At 41.2% G+C, this 24,388-nt stretch overlaps 1 protein-coding gene across 11 annotated transcripts in view; it reads right to left on the bottom strand.

The window, feature by feature from the left end:
* The window catches only part of KALRN (kalirin RhoGEF kinase), a 461,256-nt gene that overhangs the window by 156,330 nt on the left and 280,538 nt on the right, over positions 1-24,388 (bottom strand). For all 11 annotated transcript variants that reach the window (XM_033064817.1, XM_033064825.2, XM_033064827.2 and 8 more), the window contains exons 12-15: positions 22,165-22,334; positions 17,087-17,261; positions 6,608-6,803; positions 850-1,016 (exon numbers count right to left, since the gene is read on the bottom strand). In XM_033064817.1, coding sequence (XP_032920708.1) covers positions 850-1,016; positions 6,608-6,803; positions 17,087-17,261; positions 22,165-22,334 — 708 coding nt within the window. The remainder of the gene's footprint in view (positions 1-849; positions 1,017-6,607; positions 6,804-17,086; positions 17,262-22,164; positions 22,335-24,388) is intronic.

Genomic DNA, 24,388 nt, shown 5'->3' with positions numbered 1-24,388 from the left:
TTCATTAACACCTTGCAGTATTTTGCACTCCTCCCAACACCACCCCTCAACCCACCTATTTGTATAGGTAAAATGGAAAACTGAGTATTACAGGTGTCTGGAAAAACCTTGTTTTTCCCGATGGAATCAAGACTGTTCAATTAAAAGACAGATTACACTGAGTGTGAAGCCACCTATGGGCTAGGAAGCAGGAAGTGTCATGTTATCCTGTGCAGTAAAAGAAAACAAACAAACATGAGGCATCCAAATTAAATATTAGGGAAAACCAAGGAAAGCAGAACATGACTGCCTATGCTGGGATGAAATCTGAAAGAAAGGCAATGTAATAATACTAAGATATCTAAACAAGTCCTAGGATCTGAATACCACTGTCAGAGTTTTTTATATCACCGGAAGATGTTAAAAATTCCTGCAAGACAACAGATGTATAGCAATAAATGAAAAGGTGAAACAACCATAATGTCATACTTGGGTATCACAGCTCAGTTTCCTTTGCTTTGGGCTGTTCTTCACCTCAGCTTAAGTCTGGGTCACAAATCAAATAATTATATTCCCAGAACACTTGGAGTTGGAGGTTGTTTTTCCAGTTGAGAAGCTATGTGGTCAGTTCTGTGCAGAATTCTGATAACTACTCATGAAACCAAAAACTCCATGCACACTTGGGAGAGCACAGCCCTTCTTATTTGCAAAGGGCCATTCTGTAACCTGCCAGCAAACCAAGTACTGTTAAGGAAAGGGGGATTTAGACTGCCCACCTAAAGGTTTGACCCTTGGCAGACACTGGCTCAGCAGTGTGAATGGATGCAATGGCTGAAAACCCCCTCAAGCCCCTTGTGTGGTTAAACTCACCTGCTTGACCTCAGCCTGGAGGTGCCGGAGCTGTAGGCACTGCTCTAACCTCTTGTGAGTTTGGTCAGCATTAAGCTCCAGCTCGTGCTGTTTCTCATGAAGGAATTCCAGCAGTTCTTGAACCTGTGTTGCAAGATCAATGTCTTTTTCACAGATCAGCTCAATGCCTGTAACATGCAGAGAGAGAGATCATTGCACTTGCTTGAAATTTCAATTTTGCATAACTGTAAACTTCTAAATTTTTTGCCACCTAACACATTGATTTGCAACTGTCTGAGTAATTCTTTCTCACTTAACTTTCTCACATGTAATAGTTGGTTTTCCCAGCTCCCTAATCTTCATCACTACATTTTTCTACAAAGTGATGTTTCTTTGGTGGTCATTGCTCATCTGACTCATCAGCATCTGGCCAGTTGGACTGACTTAAGTGCAGTCTTGCTCAAAAACTTGCATGAACATCAAATTTTAAAAAAGACAGAAAAATCCTCCCTTTTTTGGGGTAGTTTATAAACTTATGCTTTAGAAATGCATGTTGAAAAAAACCTAGAAGAGAAAAGTGATAAGGAAGAAAACAGAAAAGTGAAATACAAGTAAACGCTAGGCACCAGAGCTACAGTAGTGCTACAAGCACAGGGAATTTCACAGGGAAAACTTTTTTGCATCGGGATGCTTGTAGAGGATCATTAACAATGAATTAGTTTAAATCAGACTTTAGTTCATTCAGAATTATTCCACAGACTGATTATTGTCCAGTTCTCACACAGCAGACAGAAAGGGTGTCTTAGTACAACATCCCCCTCCCTTGCATTCTACATGAACCTGCTAACTTCTCACAGGCCTGGTCTGATTTCATGGCTCTGACTTGACCAGGAGATTGAGCTAGAGAATTCCTGAGGACCTTCCTATCTCCTGAATGTTTTTTTGACACTGTGAGCCTTGTGTGTGGTGGTTACATGAAATACAGTGCAGAGTTTCACACCTTCCTTCTGGGTGACACCGATGCGATTCCAACGCTGGCTTTGCTACCAGCACAACTGGAAGGTTTGGCCTGGAGGAAATGTCATCCCACATTACTGCAGTCCCTGGGATTGAAAACTAATAAAGACCTGACTCTTCCCTTATTAAGGTCTACTGGAATTTTGCCATTGGCCTCAAAGCAGGAAGGATAAGGAACCTGACATAAAAATAACGTGATTGCAGTAATGCTCAGAAAACACTGCACTTCCCTCCAAAGCCATTTGATTTCATGGAATAACACAGCATTAAAAAATAAATGTGATAATTAGAAGCTGCTGAAAAAAAGTCTTGGACACTATTTTTGAAAACCATTTAGAAAGTTGTCTTTACCTCCCTCTTTATTCTCCTCAGAGACTCATAATTTTCATTCAGTATCTACACAGGACAGCACACAAAATAAATACAGCCTTATTACTAACCCTAGCCCATTTTCCTGGTTTCTGGTTTTATCAGAAAAAGCACATGGGAATGCAAATGATTGGCTTATTCCCTTTCCCAGCCATAACAAAACAGTTCCTTCATTACCAAATAAAGTAGAATGGCCCCTGGCTTCCCATTTAAAACTGGAAATTTAATATATGTTTCTATTCTTGGGAGAGAAGTTCTTTTCAATTGCCAGACACCAGGCATTGTTGCTGCAATTAGCCTGCATATGGTTCTGTATCCTGAGGGCATGATGGCTTTTTGTATGCTTGACTTCCCCACACCTATTGGATATTAAATGCACAGCTTTTCCTCCTGCACACTCAGCTGGTGCAGCTCTGACGGTGCTAACTCATCAGCAGCAAGCAGGGAACTGCCTGGGATGTTATCCAAGGGCAGTGTGTGCTCCCCATGATGAATGATCTGCCCTTTCCTGCTTGTCATATGTCATGCAGATTTATTCTGTGGTGCCAGCACACGCGGTGAGAGCGCTTTTTCAAGTATTGGTTGGCAAAACAGAAAGCCTTGTTTCCTGAATAATTCCCTACATATTAACTTTACATTGTGTTTTGACAGCTAGAAAAGAACAGCTGACTTTCCGATAAAATGAACTTGGTTGCCATTTTCTTCTACTGCCTCAAACGGTGCAGCAGATGTCAAGTGAATGGTATTGAATTGAAAATGTTTTTAAAAAATCCTACAGGAAAGAGTACTGGCATCCTACAAACATACATTAGTGACACCTGAAATGCTTGCAATGTGAGATACAATTCAGTCTAGGGAAGGGGTATTACTCTTTAACTTGCACAAAACTATTCTGAAACTGCTTTAAATCTGCTTTATGCTGAAATGTTAAGAGCCTGTGATAGCAGAGTTGATATTCTCTTCTTTGCAGTATAAACTACAGTTATAATTAACTATAAGGGACATCACAAAACAAATGGAATAGATTTCTGCTTCTCTTTTAAGCAATACAACACTTGGAAAAGAGGTGAACAATGTTAGCTTGATGACCAGGAAGCAAAAGGACTTTGAATTTTACATGTATCAGGCAGAGACTGAATAAACGTCCCCAACTTCAGCTCTACTGTGTATTTCAGGTTTGACTTAGAAGCAATTTGTCTAAGATAGAAAAATGAGCTCTGCAAACCATAAGAGACCCCCCAACTGGGGGCTCATTATTGCAATGATATTGACAATGCAAATGGACTTTATTAATCAAATAAATTTGCACAATCAATTAACCAGCTATTAGAGTGTAACTGCTTTTAATGCCTAGAATCAGACTAACTAAGGTACATATGCTAATAAATTACCTGAGCACATCACCACCATAGCTTGGGCCCAAGTGCTGAATCACTCCTGAATAATTAACGTAAACTCAACATGAGAAATAGATTTCTCAGAAATGTCCAAGTTGTCACTTTTGGGAACACTAGGTTCCTTCAACATATTGACTTAGACATCCAAAAAAATCGATAACCATTTCTGAGATTATTTACCTACATATTTATCTTTGCTATCAGCAGCAGAGTGAAAATCAAACAGGAAAAATAGCAGAGAAGTTCCTTGAAACAAAAAGGGCTGGCTCATTAAAAACTCCAGTCTTGTTGAGAATATTACTATAATATTCTCTACATACAAATATGTTTCCTGATTGACACAGATTTTAGCAATGATTTGCAATTACTGCAAAATTTCAGGAAATGCAACCTGACTTCGAGATCTTACCTGTTCCCTAACAAAACCAAAATTTTCTTTAAAAAATAATTATTCTGATGGAAAAACAGTCTAATCCAGGCTTAGTTGCACATGCTGGTGTATTGGAAGGAATCACAGGAACATAACCCTGAGCTGGATGGAACTTTGGAGATGCTGGGTTTGCAGAGATCCTGATTGTATGGATACTCTCAATATCCAGTCTCACCTGCATCACAGAACCACTGGATTTATTGTGCCAACATAAGAATGTTCACAGGGATTTCCAGACACTCCACAGCCTGAGAGTCAGTGCTCCTTGTCTGCATCAGACATGTAAAAATCATGGCTGAAAACCTTCTTTTTCTACCTCCTCAAGACTTCCAAGTGAAAAAGACATCATAAATGGCAGCACCTGGATGTAATTTTATCTGACAGACTTGCTGGCTTAAAGACCTCCAAGACAAAGGACAGAGTGATCAAAATGAAGTCACTTTCCTGTGTGGCATGTTGGAAAGAATAAAGCTCAAAGAGAGTTAGAGGGAAGGGAAGAAACTTGATCAATTAAGGGTGGCTGGTTTGGTAGAATGGCTCTGGGAAATCACTTTTTTCTGGCTTTGTCTTCTGAGGCTACAGCTGAGTTTTGATTGTAGCAATGGTGACAGTGTACAATAGGAAGCAGCAATAGCAGCTGATTTCCCAGAACCCCTGCAAGTTTTCAGCTCTGGCAGTTAAGAACAATCATCCCCTACTCCATGCACTGAATAGCTATGACAAAGGATTCAGGAAGAGGGAGTAAAATTAAACCACTTTTTTATGAAGTATAACTGTTCTTTATTGAGGTAAGAAGCAGTAGGCTCCCAAGTACTATCTTTCTCCCTTATTCTTCCATTCTCCCAGCATTTAGCATTCCATGCATAGCAGACATGGCCATTACCTTTGATTAACTACAGTTACTCTACATCCCCATGGGACTTCTGCTTCCCTGCTTTTGGGAGCAGTGGATTTCTATTGGGCAGGCTTCATAGGAAATGATCTTGGAGAATCTTACAAAAACATTTTACAGGTCAATCCACTGAGTTGCTAACCTTTTGCCAGCAATCCAAAACAAGTTGTTTCTAACTTATTGACAAACACAGAATTTATTTATTTTTTATTTTCTAAAAATCAGTCACTGAGGCTCCTGACTGTGCTCTGCTCTGGATCATGTTCTTCAGCTCCCATGGATTCCTTCAGGACAAAAAAACAAACAGATAAAAGAGCACAAACATCTAAACCAATGTCTTAGGAGGAGTTTTCTAACTCAGAAAGCAGGGAGGCTGAAGCACAGGGCCAGGCATCATGTGGGCAGATCTCAGAGAGGCTCACACACGGCTCACAGAAATTATCTAGTTCACAACATCCTCTTGAAGCTGTCCTCAAGCCTCTGTTGAGTGCAGCCTGCCAAATCAGGCTGGATACTGCCAGATTGTTTTGAAGGTAGGAGCCTAGAGGTAAAATGTTTGCCAAAGACTAATACCATAAAATCCTTTTTATTTCAAATGAGGGAAAGAACAGGAACTACTCTTGCTTTGCACTCTTTCCAAACATTTTAGAAGGTTAAAGCACTATACAAATAGCATTCACTTCTGGGCTTTATGCAGTGATTAATCTGAATTATGAAATTCCTTTTCCAGATGCAAAATTCAAGGATAGAAAAATTTTGACTCCTCGGATGTCTTATTGTCTAATTCTCTTATGTTGAGAAGCAGAGTAAAATCAGACAGATTCCCTATCAAAATGAATCAAGACTTTCATTTAAGAGCACACCTCAAAGTGATTTTTTAAACCCAAGCTGCTACCTTTAAGTTCACTCTGAAAAAGACAATTCCAATATGGTTTATCATATTCTCTTTTTACACAAAACAATTCCAAATAGAAGTGGCTGGAAACAAGAGTTCCATTTCATTACTGGTTTCAAGGCTCTCTTATTTGGATTCTTTCCCAGAGGAGTCTTGGATAACTACATTATTTCTCCCCTTACGTCCTCTCTCTTTCCCTTGGGCATGTCTGCACCCTGAAATGGGGAACAGGAAAAAGGTACTTGAGTCTGCAGAGAATGGAGCCAGCCCATCTGATCAGTTTGACTCTCAAGTCTATTTGCAAGCTTAAGAAGCTTAGGAGTCTAGAATGACTAGACTTCATCCAGAACTGAAGTCTGGCTGCCCAGCTCAAGGATCTGTGGCTCATGGCTCTGCAGTGCTTGTTTCTGAGCTGGAACAAGGACAAGGAGCTTTTCCTGCCCTCCTCTCTCCATCCAATTTGGAGTCAATCACAAACTCCATCCTGAAGCTGTGAAACTTTCTGAATGAAACTGGAAAGTCAACTTCAAATCTTGAATGAGTTTCAGTCTCAAAAAAACAGCAGGTTTCTACATAAAATCCTGAATCAAAATGCTCAAAACTTATGGAACAGTTCTAGGAGTGGAGAGACAGTATTGCCTATACTTATGTTAAAAGCTTATTTGATACGTATTGAGGTATTTTTGCTTGCTATACATTTTGGGGGTTTGGGCTTTTCCTTGTTTTGTTTTTTTTTTTTTTTTACCCATGTAAAACAGAAATCAAATTGTTCTTCTCACCTGAAGCCTGGACCTCCATGATGTATTGGTGCAAGTCCTGCCCTTGCTGGATGACTTCAAAGGTCATGTTGTTCATGGCCAGTTTCCGCTCGGTGTGACGCTGCAATCGCTGCTCAGCCAGAGTGAGATCTTCAGTGTTGAAATCGTTCATTTGCCTCAGCAGATCTTCATTCCAAGCATCCAACTCTGCTGTAACCTTCATGGGCAGAAGACAGACACTCAGGATCAATCAAATATCTTACTCTCAATGTTTGGATCAGAAAATACTTTGCATTTTGACTCTGATCCAGAAACCTTCAAACTCCAGATCTTGCCCCCTTAATGGTGACACTTCACATTTTTCTTAGGTGAGGATCCATGAAAAGATATCCAGTCCAACAAAACTGTCACCTTCCTTTTCCCTTACATATCCCAAATGGCACTGGAAGAGAATACCCATTATATTCTCATTGATGGTAGGACAAATGTTTCTGAATATATTCAAACAAAATGAAAAAATAATGCTTCCAGAATTGCAAAACATCCTGCAAACACACAATCCCAAAATGGGCTAAATGTTTCTAAAACCATTTTGCAACACATTATATGTTACATACCACAGATGTAATGCACAACACAGAAACATCACACTCAAGGTTTAGGTGAATCATCTACAGATTCACAAATGGTACCTGGCTGTAACCAAAGACATGCAAAATCTTCTTTGCTTTCTCTGCTTCCTAATTGTGACACACAGGCTGATGATTTTAGCAGTCCATTTATTGTATCTTCTGCATTTTACATCTTTCTCCACAGTAGCCAGCTAGTATCAAAGTCCTCCAGTTTTGCCTGTGCAATTAAAGCAAGATCTAGTCTCCACCTTAGCAGCCCAGTCTCACCTCAACCTAGGTTCTGCTGCTGCAGGCAAAAAAGAGGGAATGTGCTAATGACAATGAATGAGGGAGGGGGGACAAGGGAAATGGGAATTAAGTTGTACAGTGCAGAATACAAGTCTTAGAAGGATTAAAAATTATTAAATAAATGCCTTAATTCTGATTAATAGGTCAATTCCTCCTAGCTAGATTCAGGAGAGTTAAAAGTAGGTATCTACATTCCCACTTGTGCCCATTGTGATGCAGTGAAAAGTTCTCTGCTTTACACTAGAAGCACTCTTCAGGGGCTGTGTGCAGTGAGATGTTTAACTTCCTAAGGAATCAAGATTCAAAATTTTCCATTCAGCTTTCCTTTCCAGAAAACATACATTATTTGCAACACAGGCTTAGGAAGAGGAACCAAATGGACCAGTTCTCAGCCTTTCTCACATTAGAATGGACAGGAGCACACAGTTTTGCACTAGAAGGAAGAAGTGCATGTTTTAGGCTCTTTTTTGAGAGAAGCAGAAAAGCAGACTTACTCAATGAAGAACCTGGGACTCAGCTGCAGAGTAGAAGGCAGAGCGTGGATATCCTGAGGGGTTTCTATTTTTCTTCAGCTTGTTCCTTTGCCCATTCCACTCAATTACCTTTAAATAATAGCTATCTCTACACTGTCTTTGCCCCCATTCCTGATTCTAGCAGCCTCTGATTCATTCACATATCACAGCAGGAGTCCCTGGACTGTGGACACTTATTGGCAGATTTAACAGCTATGGAAAAATTTCCAGAGTTAATGGTTGAGAAGAGTTTTACTAGATACATTTACGTTTAGGGACAGATGCTCAGCTAACAGTAATCAGAACTGAGGTGATCTTGATCTCATTTCAAACTACAAACAACAGAATTAATTCAGAGTGAGTGCAGGTTCCTACACTCATGACAGTAACACAAAGTTCAGAGTAAAGTCCTTTCTGCTCTTTCTAATGGAAAAGCATGTGACATAAATGAATCAGAAGAACTTTCTCTTGATAACTTTTCCACTTGGCTGTAGAAGGGACACTGAGCTCTACTGCTATTGTTGTTAAATCCAAAATAATTTCCATTCCAGCACCAGAAATGTTTTTTCCTGACTATGCTGGTTTTTGCCCCTCAGGTGTGTGTCCAAGACAGGTCTGCAGCAGAGGGGCATGTGCAAACACTCAGGAGAAGGATGAAACCAGGCAACCATTGGAGCTCGTGCTCGTGGCTGCAATCAGCTTCCCCCAGGTTCCCCAGAGGGAGCTGCACCCCAACCTCTCCCTGTCCCTTGTGGAACATGGAGCTAAAAGGGGCTTTGGTCTGTTATCCACATCCCCCAGATCCAGTCAGTGCTCCAGGTAAGGAGGAAAGGATGGTACAGGCGGTGAGGATGCAAGGTGACAGAGAATGCAGGATGCAAGGCCAGCCCATGGTGCTCCATGTCACAGTTTTAACACCAGGAACAGAGGCTAAGCCTGCACTGAGCAGCTCTGGACAGTCAGACACATCCTGCAGTAACAAAGCTGTCTCAGTGAGCACCAGCTCTGCCAGGCCAAGAGCACAGCCACCAGTGGAGGGAAGAAGGAAGGAGAGAAGTAGCATTTGAGTGAGGGCTCATGAACAAGTGACAGTCACCCCATGTGCTGGATCAGGAGAAGAGCGGAAGGAATCAGGCACAGCATGAGGTGGAACAACACTAAACTTCTCAGGCTCAGTGGGTGCAGGAAGGCTGGGTACATTGCTCTGAGTAACAACCAGATGGCTAGTAGGGAATCTAAAGCACACTGAGGCAAGAAGCAATAGCAGGGCTGTGATAACAACCCAGATTTTCCTGAATCCCAATCTGGTGCCCCGTCCCAGAGCCCATGCTGCTTTGCATATCTCATTAAGACATTTCCTTTTCTGTCTGTACAGACAATGCCTTAAAATCCCAGCATTTTTTGTACTTCAAATAGGACCATTTGGAAATGGTGCCAGAGTCTGAACTTACTGGTTTGATTTGGGTATAGGGAAAATTATTTATTTTTCTTGAGGAAAAAGATGTAATTAAGCAGCTCTGTTAACTACAGCCATACATTTTTCAAGTCTAAAGAATAGATGCTTTCACAGATGAGTCATGCCTTGACATCTCTGATGAAACTCGGACTGCATCAAACAGAAGTGTCCTGTCCTGTAAGCTGTGGCAAGACCCAATTGCATTTGGCCTCTGTCAGGAATGCTCTCATAAATGAGGGTCACTTGGCCATGAACTTGTTTTATTCCCTTTTGACAAAGAAGAATGGTTGATTAGTTTACACTGTTTGTGTGCTAGTTTTTTGGTGGGAAGAACTGACAGCAATTTTTATTTACTTTACCTACCAGTGTTAGTGATTCTGAATAGACCTCAGAAAGCCTCACATGCAGTGAGAGAGGGGAAATCCTGCTGTAATAGAAAACCTGAGCTCTGCTCTGTTCTGCTGTGGCTTGAGAAAACAATGGTATCACAGCAGAAGGGTTGTGAGAGCAGCAAGAGCAGCAGTGCAAGGTCTACACTAGCACAAACAGCAGCATCATGCCCTGGTTCCCACCCTGTTCCAAGGATAGCTGCACATGATGCATTGTCAGCAACACTTCAGCCAGCTCCTTGGAAGGAGCCCCCTCCTTTTCTGTGGGTCATACAAGGTCAGTGCCAAGAAACAGCTCCCTGTTATTAAAGGAAGGTCAAAGGAGCCAGGAGTATTGATGAAAGCCATGACAAAGCTGTTGATTCCAACGAGCCTAGGAAGCACATTTTGTCATTCTTCACTGAAACAGATGCTTCTGCTGCCATGATAATGGGAGGAGCAGAAACGCTGGCAGTGATCCCACTCTAGTATGAAGTGAGATATCGGAGATATCCTTATCAGAGAAGTGGAGGAAGCACATGAGTAAATGCTGAGTTTGTGTGATCTCCATGAGATTATCACAGAGAAATTATGGATATACAGACTATGGCAGCCAGGTCTGTTTTCTGTGCAGACACAGTGACCACAGTCTAGACCACAAAGCTTTTAGGCAGGAATCCTCCTAAAGCAGCAAATTAATATATCCAAATTCCTGCAAAACTGCTGCATTTGCTGCCTCCTGGATTTGTCACGTTGCAACATCAGCAGGAAACATGACCAAATGGAGAGGGACATGTTCTTCAGTTCTGGAAATTAATTAGAGGTATAGAGAAGAGGTACACAGGTGAAAAGCAGCAGCAGCAATAATGGCAACAGGAGCAGCCCAGGCATCTCATGCCTACATTGCAGCTTGCTTGTGAATTAGGCCTAAAAGCCTGCCAGAGCTGCAGCAGCTGCTGTGCAGGCATTGTACATCTCCAATAATTTATCATGTAAATCCTTAAGTATATTTTTTATGCTTCTGCTGATGAGATTTTCTACAAAATGGTATTTCTGAGCATGCTGCTTGTTTGGCCTTAATTCAGTGTTCAGCATCTAAAGTCATGTTGTTTAATGGCAACCAGAAAATTTTGTTTGCCAGTTAAAGGAGGTGGAGAGGGGAAGTGAGGAATCAAGTGAAAGAAGGTAAATGCTACATGGAGAATGAATCACATAGGAGCAGATATTCTGACGTATGGGCTGAGGAAGGGCATAGGAGGAGGAGGGAAGAAAGTTCTATCCTGGGAGCACAAGCTATCAACTCTAAGAGAGTGGGCTTGAGAGTGATCTGAAAAAGAATAAAGATGCTCTGGAAGAATAAGCAAATGTAGGAGGCAGGTTGGAATGAAAATGATGGTGAAAATAGGAAGAGAAGCAAAGGTGAGAAGAGTGGGTAGAGCATGGGGGTGAGCCAGGACAGGAAGAACAGTCACAGGCACCGAGCCAATCTATACTGAAAAGGCAAGATCTACCTCATTTCAAGAGAAAAAAAGTGACAGCCATACAGCTGGGATTAACAGTGAGGATGGATGAGATAAGAGATAAGATTTGATCCAGGAAGGAATAAAAAAAAAAATCCCACGTCCTGCATGCAGAAGGAATGCCTGTGAGTGCAGAAAGAGAGGAATTATAAAGAGTTGGTAAGACCAGATCTCCAAGGCACTCACCAGAGGTTGGGCAACAGGAATGCCAAGGGCAGCAGCATTCAGAGCAGGCTGAAGGAGCAGAGGACTGGATGTGACAGTGTAAGTGGGTCTGGGACCAGACTAAAATAGGAAAGGGTAAATAGAACTGTCATTTCTACAGATCATATAAGCAGAAAGTTTGCATGTTCCTCTTTCTCAGGCTTTGGTTTTGGCTGATGCTGTGCAAAATGACAACACTGTCACCCCATTTTTTTGACAGCAGACAGAGATGCTGGACTGGCTTAGTGGGGACTTGAGCCACTGAAGTGTGAAAGGACTGTCACAGTGATGATTCTGCTCCAGTGCTTTTGACTCCTTTGAATCCCAAAAATATCTGGAGCAACAATGGAACTCAACTCTAAAACACAGGATGCCCAGAACAGCTTAGAGCATTCCTTTCCTTAAAATGAAATGACATGCAGTTGGAAAACTGCATCAGTATAGATGGAAAAGAGAGGCAAAAGTTCACTAAACATGAAACATTACAGGATCCCAGCTTATAAACAGAAAAGGTTGAAATTTCTTTCAAATCTATCTCAAAAATCTCTGTAACACTTATTTCTAATAAAGAAGTTCACACCTGAGTGTCAGCTCTTAGTCAGTGAAGGTTCTACAAAACATCTTGTACCTTCACACAGGCAGCTAATGCTCTTGAAAGGTTCTGCTAGTGTTATAAACCTGGAATGGGACAGTCAAATAAGCTGTAAGTAACAGTGGAATGAGCTGCTGTGAAAGCTGGCTCCTGTTTCCTCCTAAATTCATGCTCAGGGATTGTTGTGAACAGCCAGAAAAGGCAGCAAGAGAAATCAAGGCTGGAAAATTTAATTAGCAGGTGAAATAGAGCCAAAGAAATTGAATGGGGGAAAATTAGATATCCAGCAGGTGAAGATTTTAGTGAACATGGGGTTTTTGGAAATAAAACAAACAGCTTACAAGATCCAATTTATACTGTGCAGTGGGAGCCCTGTTAATCCCTCCCAGGACTGTCTTGGTGTAGGAATCCCATCACTCTAATAGTACAGAACACAGCTTCTGTCTAGCATTTCACATTGCAGGAAAAGAAACAATAAATGCAAGGGAAGGAGCTGGATACCTCTGGGAAAGGGAGAAGGAAGGGGGTTTTTTTAGGTAATTAAGAAATATTGCTGGAAATGTATTGGCTGAGATCATTCCTGTTCTCAGTCACAGCGTTCTATAGAGGCCTACAGGTGAATTTGATAATCTCTCTACAAAAGCTTAAAGCAAAAAAATATACAGAAACATTCTAATGCAGTAATTTTTAGGGGCTGCAGCTCAGTGCATTTTGCCATTTGGTTCTTATACATTTACTCAGCATTTTGCTATACATTTGCATTCACTCAAATAATGGTTAATAAGCCTTTAAATAACTATTTCTGAAGTAAGGGACAAAGTATACTTGACAGATCTTCCTGAGGATATAACTCTGGAGCAAGACTGTGCTTTGTATGTATAACACACTCAGCATGGTGCCAGCCCTGCTGCTGATGTCTGCCAGCCTCACCCCTCCAGCCTGCTCCTGATTCCCTTGCAGATCAGCTCCCACACTCACATTCCATGAAATTTCCTGAGTTACCTCTCTGGCTGCACAAGCTCAGTAGAAGTTTGTATCATATAGAAAGATCAACCATATAATCCCAACCATCCTGTCTTGTTTTGAAATGTGCAGTGATTTGGTGAAGGAATAAAACTGATCAGGCATCAGAATTAAAATAAAGGATTCCTAAATAAACATTTCCTAAATAAAGGATGGGCTATCATTTTGTGGTGTTAAACCTTTGGGCAGAACAGTCTCCTGTAGGGACAGCCAGGGTCTCTCGTGTTTCTGTTATGTCTGCTTCCAGGTGTTGCCATAGTTTGGATTTCATAACTGACCCCAAGAACCCAGAGTGTAAATATCAGTCAATAAAAGGAGATAAAGGCAAGAAAGAACAGGCAGCACATGCTATGGGCCTGTGTGTTTGTACCCAAATTCTTATCTGCCAAATCTGCCATGACTCCAGTACAACACAAAAGCTGTGAGGCTTAAAAGTCCTAAATGAACACAGCTGGTCTGCCCTGCCAAAGCAATAGCCAGGTGGTTCTCTTAAAGGAAAGTATTTTTCCTAAAGACAAAAAGCAACAATTTTTGACAGATTTCACTAAATCTACTTCACTGAAGTACAAGATCAATAATGCCTAAATAGATGGAAATAAGTGTTGATTGTGCAGTAATCATTAATCTTAAAGCTTGTCCAGACTCCAAACCTCTGTCAAGATGCAAAGATTATAGAAAAGCTCAAAAATCAGGAGGGCTATAGAACAGATGAGCACAGAGTAAGTTTAGGAAGCAGTGCCAGAGGAATGGGTTATGTGATCAGTGGCACATATTTCAATATTTAGGGAGAACAGTCAAAGCAGGGTAAGTTTCAAAGAACAAAAGACAGACACTCCCTAAACAAAACAAAAAAGCAAATCACTCATTTGCCACTTGTGAATTTTTAAAAATCCTAATACTTTGTGTTATTAATTCGAAAGGAGAGAGAGAGCAGCAGAGAAAATTAACAGAATTGAAAATGTTCAGTACCAAAACTGGATGGGAAGAGACAACATGAGATGTAACTGAGGTAGCTGAGGCTGAGCTCTGGCGTGCAGCCTTCCCTAAAGCTGTTGGAAGCAGATGGGCTCCCACAGCTGCATCCCTGCAGCTTCCACTAGAGATGCAAATCTTCCTCTCACCAGAGTTGCCAGGGAAGGGTCCTCATGTCCAGGGATTCCCTGGAGCACCAGAACCAACAGACCCAAAAACACACACCTGAGGGGGGAAAATGGGAAACTCGGTGCTTTAAAAGGCAGAAACAGCAAGGAGGAGAAAGATGTTCAAGTTTAGGAGGAGGAGGAGGAGCCAGTGAGTGCAGGAAGGATTAACACAGCTGCAGCAGGTACAGGTCTTTCACTAAGGATGTGTTCAATATGGCACTGCTCTTTGGACAGATGGAAGGGGGCTTATGTAGACTAGAAAAGGAGAAATTAATTTGACAATCAATCATACTGGTACACATTATTTCACAATTCTTAATCTATGGAGGATCTAGGCTATTATGGAAAATTAAAACCTAAATACATTTCCAGTCATAGCTCAAGCTACTTGTCTTTAGTGGAAAAAAATACTTAATTTCCTGGTTTAAACATCGTCATCTTTTTCCCTCAACCATCAGAAATACTACATGCTTTTAAATGATGGTGATGAAAAAAATCTTTTTGTTTCTCAACAATGGTATGAGATAATTCTGTTAATTCTTGTAACAGTTTTCTACTGACATGGAATCTTCATCATACAGCTGAGGCAAGTGACTGCAATCCACTTGCTAAGCACCATTACTGTGTCAATTCAGCTGTTGTTTGAAATGCATAGCATACATGTGTTATTTACCATTTTATTTCAAACTGCTTTTGTTTCATTATCCATCAAACTGCCTTTCTTGTTTAAGCTCTAACTGTACATAGAGAATTTAAGATACTGACCTGGATATGTTTTTCACTGTGTTTTCAGTAGAAATTGTCATAACTATTCTAAAATAAAAAATAATTTCGGAGAGAAGGAACTTTCTAAATAAAATCATCTGCCCACAGAAACATGCTCTCAGATTTCCCTGTAATATTAATCTTGCAGAGGGAATTCAGATGTTCATATGATAAAAAATAGCAAATCTACAGTGACAACTAAGTGGTGATTTTCTTTAAAATCCTTTCTTCCTAATCTGATTTTAGAAGACTCTGAAGCACATTTCCAATTTAAAATATCTTAATGTATCACAGCCACTACAGTCTGTGAATATACAGAAGTAGGATCTGTGCAGAAACAAATCAAAGGTATTCACAAAGTACTTCCAGATTGGTATCCCATGTGAAGAGAATAATGTAAGTTATATCCTCTCCTGATGCCTCAGTTGCCCCATTGGTAAAGTAATGCCTGGTGGTGACACTCTGATTGAAAGGCTATTGGCAAAGAAAAAGAATGAGAGCAGTGATTTGTTCTAATTTTTAAAAAATATTTTTACTTAAATCAGCACAAAAATTAAAGGCTCAGACCTTGCATCTGCAGTGAAACAGGCTGAGACCTTAATGAGTAACTCACAAGGGTTCACCACATACGGTCTACAAATGCATTTGGGTGTTGCAGAAGCATATATTGGTCGTCTCTTTTTTCTTTTCCTTCATTTTTGAAAACACAGATGTCATTTATAGGTATGTTCAAGTACAGCATTCACACCCATTTACATCTTTAGAGTAAAACTCTCAATTATTCAGCATCTGCCACACCTCCCACACCTACACATGTATCAAAGTAAATATAGGAGGTAACATACTCTGCTGGAAGAATAGTATCTGACATGAAATAAATACATTTATATTCATACACACATACAAAGAATGCTGCCTCTCAATAGAAAGGCTGCACATAACTGGCAAGTAAATGAAACTATTCTCATTTACATCCTTAACAAGCACTGTAGGACAGATTGCAGTGAAATGCCTCACTGTGCAGTCACAACAGAAAAGCTCAGATACTCCTCACTGCTTCCTGTGTCTGGCATTCAGCTGTAGAACAGGACACCTTTTGGGGAACTGAACACCTGCTTCCTGCCTTTTATTCCACTATAACTCATCAGGCCCCATCTTAAACACAAAATGTAACACAGCATTCTGAGGTTCCCATCAGTTACCAGCACTCACCTTGAGACTACCTACAGATTTACAAACAATAAAATCAGGAACGCATCACCTCAAACACTTACAGTGCTCCCTGAACTGAAAAAGCACCAGGGGGATACAGCAGGAGGAACACACCCCACAAATGACACAAACACTGACACGAGTGCCATAGACTTTGTGTACAAGTTAACATTCATTTTATCCTTTTCTCATCTCCTATCACAACTACAGAAAGTAATTACTGAGATTGGCTGCAATTTCTTCAAAAATTGTCAGTCCAAGAATATCCTAATACTTTGATGAATTTTCCATCCAGTACTTTTGATTCCAAAACAAAAGTACAAAACAGAACTGAAAGACCTTTTTTTGCATGAGGACATAGAAATGGTCCTTTAATTTTCCCCTCTACTTTTTTTTTTTGTTTTTAAATAAATCCATTGCAGTGTCTAAAAAACCCACCTTTTAAATGTTATGCATAACATGTTTGTGCATCTGTTTGTATGTGAAGAGACAAACCTCACTAATAAGTGACACAGAATTTTCAAATGCCTCAGTGACTCATGTCAACAGAGAGTTATAACAGGCATCTCATAAAGCTTCTCTGCAAAGCAGGCAGATTCCCAGGATGAGCACCCAAGCACCTATTTCAGTGCAGTTTATTCCAAAGCAAGTTGAATTAAAGCACAGCTGTAATTCCTTCTCCCCCTCGCTGGACAGCTGAGCAGAATCAAACAGCTCCAGATGTACCTTCACTGGGTATGTCCACATGTCCTCTCCCTCCCACCCCTCAGTGCAGCCAGCTCTTACCTCAATGGTGTACTGCTCAAAAATGCGGAGCTGAAGGAAAATGTCTAGCTTAATCTTCCTCTCATGGAAGAGCTCTTCCATCTGTACCTGGGCCTCGTCGAGCTGCTGAAGGACGGATTCGATGTGGCTGATGGAGCTGTTGTGGGGGGTCTTGTTGTTGGAAACAGCAGAGTCCCTGTGGCAAGGCAGAGAGCAGGGTTAAAGCTGAGCTTTGAGGCAGGCACAAGAGCAAGAACTACACGAGTGATTCTGCGTGCTGCTGAGGAGCAAACCCAAGCACAACGAGCTCAGGGAAAGTGTGTGCAACACTCATCTCCTCTACTTGCCAAAACCCTGCAGCTCCTGAGCTCGGCACACAGTTTGAGCAGGGGGAACATCCTTTCCTCAGTGGTGGCACTGTGACCTTACACATTGGGAGGGCCAGGGGAGGGGATGGCACATCAATCTCAATGGTTCCTTGAGGACACTGGCTGGCAGTCACCTTTAATGCTACAGAGACACCTGCTCCTGCCTATACTTACATCAAACTGAGATGCCATTCAGCCACCTGGGCATTTACAAGTTAATTTTCTGCATTTGCCCTATTACCTACAGACTGAATCAGAATAATGAGTATTTTAGACCAATGGCTAGGGATGCCTTGGTATCTTCTGGATAAGGTAGTGCAGCAATGGATACAGAATACAGTGCAAAAAAACCCCACCAACACACCTTTCAAAAATTCCAAGAGAGTTCCTGACTTGTCTTTTCACTGGGGGAAATGAAAGGAGATGTGACTGTGACAGGTCAGATACTGCTCCAGTTACATTTTCCATTTACAGGCAGCAGAAGGGAGCAAACCCTTTAACTGCTGGGCCAGGACCAAGGGGGAATTTGCTGTACTTGAAAGCTGAGTGTGGACACACGAAAGTCCTGACAGGTCCTTTTCTATTTGTGCTTTTATGTATATTAATAGGCTCACCTAAATCTGATATGTCTCCAGCAGTTTTGTTTTTTTCAGTGACTCTTATATGGATAAATTTGCAGATGTAAAGAACTGAAATTTATCCTCAAATGTGCCTTCAACTTTCAGTAGGGCCAGAAAGAAAATTCTGAAGCCAAAACTTAATCTTGGCTTTGGTACATTGGCTGAAACAAGATTTAGATGCAAGCATTTCTGATTTCCCTTGTTTATATGGGAAGATTACACTGGTATTTCTCTCTCCAGGTGTTATGGTTTCTGCCCCACTCTGTCTGTTTTCATATTCTTGGTGATCAGAGGGTCTCTACCTCCACATCAGAGCTGCACAGAGGAAAGAGGAATGAAAATAACTAGAGATTTTGAAACTATAGCTTAATCTGAGGCTGCATCCAATCAAGTTCTGTTTCCTTCAGTCAGCACCTGTCTTCTATAAAAGGACATGAAATAAGTCTTCACTCAGATGCAGGATTATTACTATTCATATATTATCTAAATTACTCAATGAATTATTCAAGACCGGTGTTGAATAATCTCTCACGGGATCTAGAGACACACTTAGTTTTAGAAATTCTTTTTCATTAAATATTTCACTCTTCAAATCAAGCCACACTTGCATCTCAGTGACTGATGCAATACAAAAGTTAAAAAAACCACCAGATTACTACTCTTAAAGTCTCCTTGCATAAGGTGTTGACAACCCCTAGCTAGTTTGGCTTGAGAAAGATCTCCCTGCAGAAAAAAACCATTTCTGAGATTGCATGCTTCTGCCACAATATTTCTTGTTCTTTCTGGTGATGAGAAACTCTGGAAAAGAATAAATATAAGACCCTTACTAATCTCTGAAAGGCTATGGATTAGAGTTTTAAAATTCAAAGAAACAATTGGGGAAAAGACCCCAAAAACTTTGGGGAACATAAAATTGCACTCAGTACATTGCTGCTGACTTTGTTTAAAATGAACACTGTGGTCCTAAAACCACCCTCAGTGCTTTCACTGGTGAAAGCTCAATGAGAAATACCCATTATCTAAAGCTTATATGCTGAACTACTGCAAAAAAGGCAAGATACCTTACTCTTCACTGACTTTTTTTTTCAGCCACAAACATTTCTGCTTTTCACATCTCACTGGAGCAAGTCATTGTTTTGCCTTTCACAGCTGACCAGAAATATTGCCCCCAGCAGCACCCCTGGAACAGCAGTTCAAAAGGTTTGTTTTGCCTTGGCTGCTGAGAACAAGGATCATCTCAGTAAAGCACTGATAAGGAAGAGTGAAAAGTGTTTCCAATGTGAACCATGACATGCACAGAGTCTCTAGGCAGGCCTCTTTTATTCCTGATGTAGTGACTGAGGCCCTGAAGACCCTGTGTGGAGTGCAGTCCCAGGCATGGTATTTAGTTCAGCCAGCTGAGCTTTTCATCACCTATCTGGAGGAAACAGAATGCTATTACACAAATGATCTTCTCTAAACCAAACTGTGCTCTCTCAGAGATAAGAACAAGAAACATAAAACTTTCCAAAGCTCCAGTAATTTTACTGCTTTTAACCTGTTATGACATGCTTGATAAGAGCAGTGTATTTAATTCTTTTAATTGTTCTAGTATTTGCAGTCTTCATCTATTCTTCATGGCATGTACAAGGTGATCCACACTGAAATGCAATCCTGTGTTAAGGAAAGAGTGCAGCAATTCTAGTTTTTCCTTTTTTTTTTTTTTTTTTCCTTTATCTGTGTGCTCTTTACCATTGCCAGCAATCATGAAGCTGGTAAGAGTGGGCACACAGAGAGGCAGCTTCACTGGGTTTTTTTCCACACTGTTCTGCTTTAAAGAGTCCAGGATCACATTACAAGCTTTGCAGTTAGTCAGAGCACTCAAATCCAGCACTTGAACCAGCTCATCTTCAGCACTGCAAACTTTTGTGTGCATTCGAAGGTTTGGCACCTGTTCTCTCTGGGTTTGGTACTAACTCCATCAGAACCAGGGGATTGCTTTGCACAAATATGTTCACCTTGTTCCACCTTGCTCACTGCCCAGAGCACAAACCCAACTTTTCTTTTTTAAACACAGCTGCCAAAAATCCTGCTTTGGTATTTTGCAAACATTGGAGCATGACACTGATTAAAAAAAGTCTCAAAGCTGAGGCCACTGTCACTTTTCCAAGACTGAAACTAAGAATTGCCTATGTTCACATTAAGAAAAAGCTCAAGTCCCACATACCATCTTGCAGTTCATTTCTTCCCCGTGCTCCACTGACTTCTCAGCTCCAGGTGTGGCCCTGGCCACTCTCCACACTTCCCTTCTAACTCAGGTGCAGGCAAAAACCCTTTAGGCCAATCCCACACCAGAATCAGTACTCTTTGAATATCAACACTTTTTGCAAACCCACAAAGCACTCCACATTCCACCTGATGGGCTTGTGCAGGGTCCCTTTCAGGCTCTACTCCATGGGTGTTCACACTGGAGTGATGCCATTGCAATAGTTGGGAAGAATAACAAAAAATTTCCAGCCCACAATTTTACTGCCATTATTCTTAATCTCATAGAAATGCCCTAAACTTTGCAAACAATTTCCTTGCAGAAAAGTAAGTTACCATGCAGACCTTTGACTAACCTGCTACAGCTGGCCATACATACATTCTTAGCTAAAACCCCTTCCCCTCTGGCAGCTCTCTCACCAAACCCAGCATGTTTCTATCCCATCAGCAAAGATGAATAGAAGGATGGAAGTCTACTCCTGATCCTTCCTTCCCAGCTCTAATATTGGCAAGCAATACCACAACTCCAGTCCCTTGCCCTCTCTGTGGTGCTGGCGAGTCACACACAGCAAGAGTGGGAATCTCCATGGGCTCTCTGGTGTGTCTGAAGGGCTGAATAGCAATCAAAACCTAGAGCAGTCCTTTCAAATCTCTCATTATTTTCTTTCTGACCCAGCAAAGCCTGCATCCAGGATGACAGGAAAAAGCTTAGAGGAAAGCTCAGCATATGGCAGTAGTAAAATACTTAAGGAGTCCAGGAGGGCTCTTAAGGGCAGAGCTCCACCAGAGCTCTTACTGCCCATTCTACTCCAGAGCATCTTGGGCTTTTCCTGTCAGGTTCCTATCGTGGCTCATTACTTTCTGCACATCTCAGGTGGGAAGTAAAGGCATCAGATTAGGAAAGCTCAGGGTGAGGAGGATGATATCACTCTCTTGGACTGTCTGGTGGAATGCATAAAACCTGGAATATTTGCATATGATAATGTATACAGAACATGCACACTATGTACATGTGGATAAGGGCAACCTGTAACAATACAAAGATCTAAATAATAAGTGATGTACTGGACTTGGTTCAGTGCCCAGTAACATCCCAAAAAGGCAGGAAAACTTCACTGCTGTCAACAAAGCTACAGGCACAGAAAACCACTGTAACAACAAATGAGAGAGATTTCACAATTACAAATTCTGTATAAGCTTACTCTGCAAATATTCATTTAATGATACTTGTAGATTGAAAAAGAAAATAAATTAAACCAACAAAACCCCAACAACTTCCCCCCCCCCCAATTCTTGAGGCTAGTCTCTTCATGTATTTTAAATCAGGCAAATATGAGCTGGTTTAATTCATAGTGCTTCTAGAAGAACCAGCAGTAAAAGAGCCTCTTTGACACTATGAATAAACCCCACATACACAAAGACAAACAGAAGGGTGCTGCATGCAAAATGAAACAGTGAAGACTGTTAGACACGTGTGTATTTTATTAAGAGGAATACACTTACCCTACATCAGGAATAACCATATAAATCATGAGACCTCAGTTCACAACCATTTAACAATCTTCTATAAATATCAACTAAAAATATTCACTTCAAACACATTTGGTTCCATTCACTTCCCAGTGCCTATAAATAATCTCTCAGTCAAACAGGAAACCAATGCTGATCCACAGACTGCTCTAATCAGTCCACACAAATCACTCCTTGCAATTTCAATAAAATATTCAAAGGATCTGAAGAATTATAAATAAGCAAAGAATGAGCAAACTCTCCCAATTGATCCTAGCTTGCAGTTCCCTATTTAGGCACCCCTAAAGCACAGCATGCATCAGATTTCTCAACACCTGTGCCCCAGGTGGATGCTTACCTGAGCTGCTGGATTAGATCTTCCCCTTCTTTAATAACATTGAGGGTAGCATCCAGGGTGGCTGTTTGCTGCTGCTGAAACTGCTTGATAAGCTCCTGAACAGCATCCACAGAGTCAGCACAGACATCCTCTAAGAGCTCCTTCTGCAGATCTTCCATCCATGTCCACAGCTGGGAAGAAGGGGAGGGAAGTATAAATCAGAGAGGGATTGAGATTTAACCCTTTTGCTCTCTAATTCTAGATCAATAGGCATCAACTCAGGCTGCATGTTTTACAGGAAAACTGATCTAAAATTTGTAAACCCAAAAAAATACATTTGTTATTGATTGCATTTAAAGCAAGAAAATAAGATAAATAGAATATCATGTTGGTTTCTAAAAAAAAATAAATCTGTTTATTATACAACAAAAACTAATTATTTTATTCTGATTAACTCTTTATACAAGTAAAAAATTAAAGTCTCCTACAGCTGTCATAACCTAACCCTTTCAGGAGCTGAGCACTATGAGCTGATACTAATTTCACATGCAGCTGAAGCCTGTTGCTGGACAGACCTACAATCTTTGGTATGTGTGCATGGTACTGACTGTGCCTGCTCAGCTATGCCTTCCCAGGGGTTGAGGTTTTGGGGTTTCCTTTTGTTTCCAGAATTTAAACCCCCTCCTCAAAACGCACTCAGTCTCTGCATTTTAACTCTGGGAAAATCCAAACATAGGAGACAGCAATATCACCAATCAACCCCATGCAGATCCATTAATTTTGAATAGTCCTGACTACCAGTTTTAAAGCCACAATCACAGCAACAAATCATCGCAAGTGCTCAGATGAGAATTTCCAGCCAGCTGTTCAGCAGAGGTCTGGGCAGGGGCAGGAATGCCCCAGCAGCCTCTCGCTGGCTGTAAAGGCTTAAAGCGAACAGAGGTTTCCCCTTTAAGCCTGCGCTGAAAAGTGAGTGTAAAACTGCACCAGCCGAGCTGGCAGCCTGCCAGCAAACCCTAATGACTCCACCAGAGACTTTTCTGTGCCACGCCTGCCCCATTAACCCACATTCTGCTGGTGTGTGCTGGAGGGAGCTGGAAGGAGCAGAGTGGGAAACCCAGTGCACTGGGAAATGTCAAAGGATGCTTCTCCTGCTGTCCCAGGGACTGCAGAGCTTTGTCCCACAGGGACCTTGGGGTGGACGTGAAGCAGAGGAGGACATTGTGTGTGGGTGGCAAAGAGCTGGTAAAACTGTTTGTGCTCAAAACGACTTGCACTGGATCCCCATCCTACAGCATTTCCTCTGAGACTGTGAATTCTGCACGTCCACATTAAACGACAGGAGCATGGGGCTAAAGCTCCAGCTGCCAAAGCTTCTCAACCAGGGCCCACAACTAAGGGCAGTCACTAAATGCTGCACTATACACACACTACAGACTTCAAGGATATTACCCTGGTCCAAACCAAAATCATCAAATTAGAAGCTGTCCCATCGCACTCAGGATACCAGAAAAGGGAGAGCCCAGTGCCTTTTGCTCTGTCCCCACCTCTGCTACTGACTCCTTGCTTGAGAGACTTACAAAAACAAGTACTAGAACATATGCCTTACTTTTCAGAGTCAGCTTTGAATATTTTGGGTAAATGCCTCTGTTTATTCATAAATATTATAATCATAATGGCCTGCCCAACTACTGGCCTGAAACGGAATGTCTTTGCTTGGGATATTTACATATTTTCACATTCTTAGGAAAAAGGCGTAGTATAAAATGGGAACTATTAATCAAAGACACAAATGTAAGTGCATAGGCATAAGAAATAAGTGAAAAATGAAAACATATTTCACGAGCCAAATTGAGGGCTTGTTCAGTTGTGGTCTGAGGTCCATGTGCTGAACTTTGGGAAGTGACCATAAAGGAAAATGCTTTAGTGCCTTTATAGGTAAATTAGATTGAGAATCTTGCTGGTTTTGATCCAATCCCTGCACCCACTCAAACAGTAGGAACAGCTGGGCCAAAACAGACAAGGACCTGGTTATTCAGGAATATTAGTTCTACTTATCAGATCTTCAAGTAATACAGTGCTTTGTAAATACAGAAAAATAGCTATGAGTATAAATCCTCCTTCTGTTTTGAGGAGGGAAAGACAGTAGTTTTTTAACTTCTTCCAGTACTTAGTTTCTTTTTCAACTTAGAAAAGCTCAGGGAATTTTCTTTACAAAAATGAAAGTGAAATCAGGAAATTTGTT

The sequence above is a fragment of the Catharus ustulatus genome, chromosome 7, assembly GCF_009819885.2.
Source record: "Catharus ustulatus isolate bCatUst1 chromosome 7, bCatUst1.pri.v2, whole genome shotgun sequence".
NCBI classification, from domain to species: Eukaryota; Metazoa; Chordata; class Aves; order Passeriformes; family Turdidae; genus Catharus; species Catharus ustulatus.
This window is presented reverse-complemented; position numbering and strand designations above follow the sequence as displayed.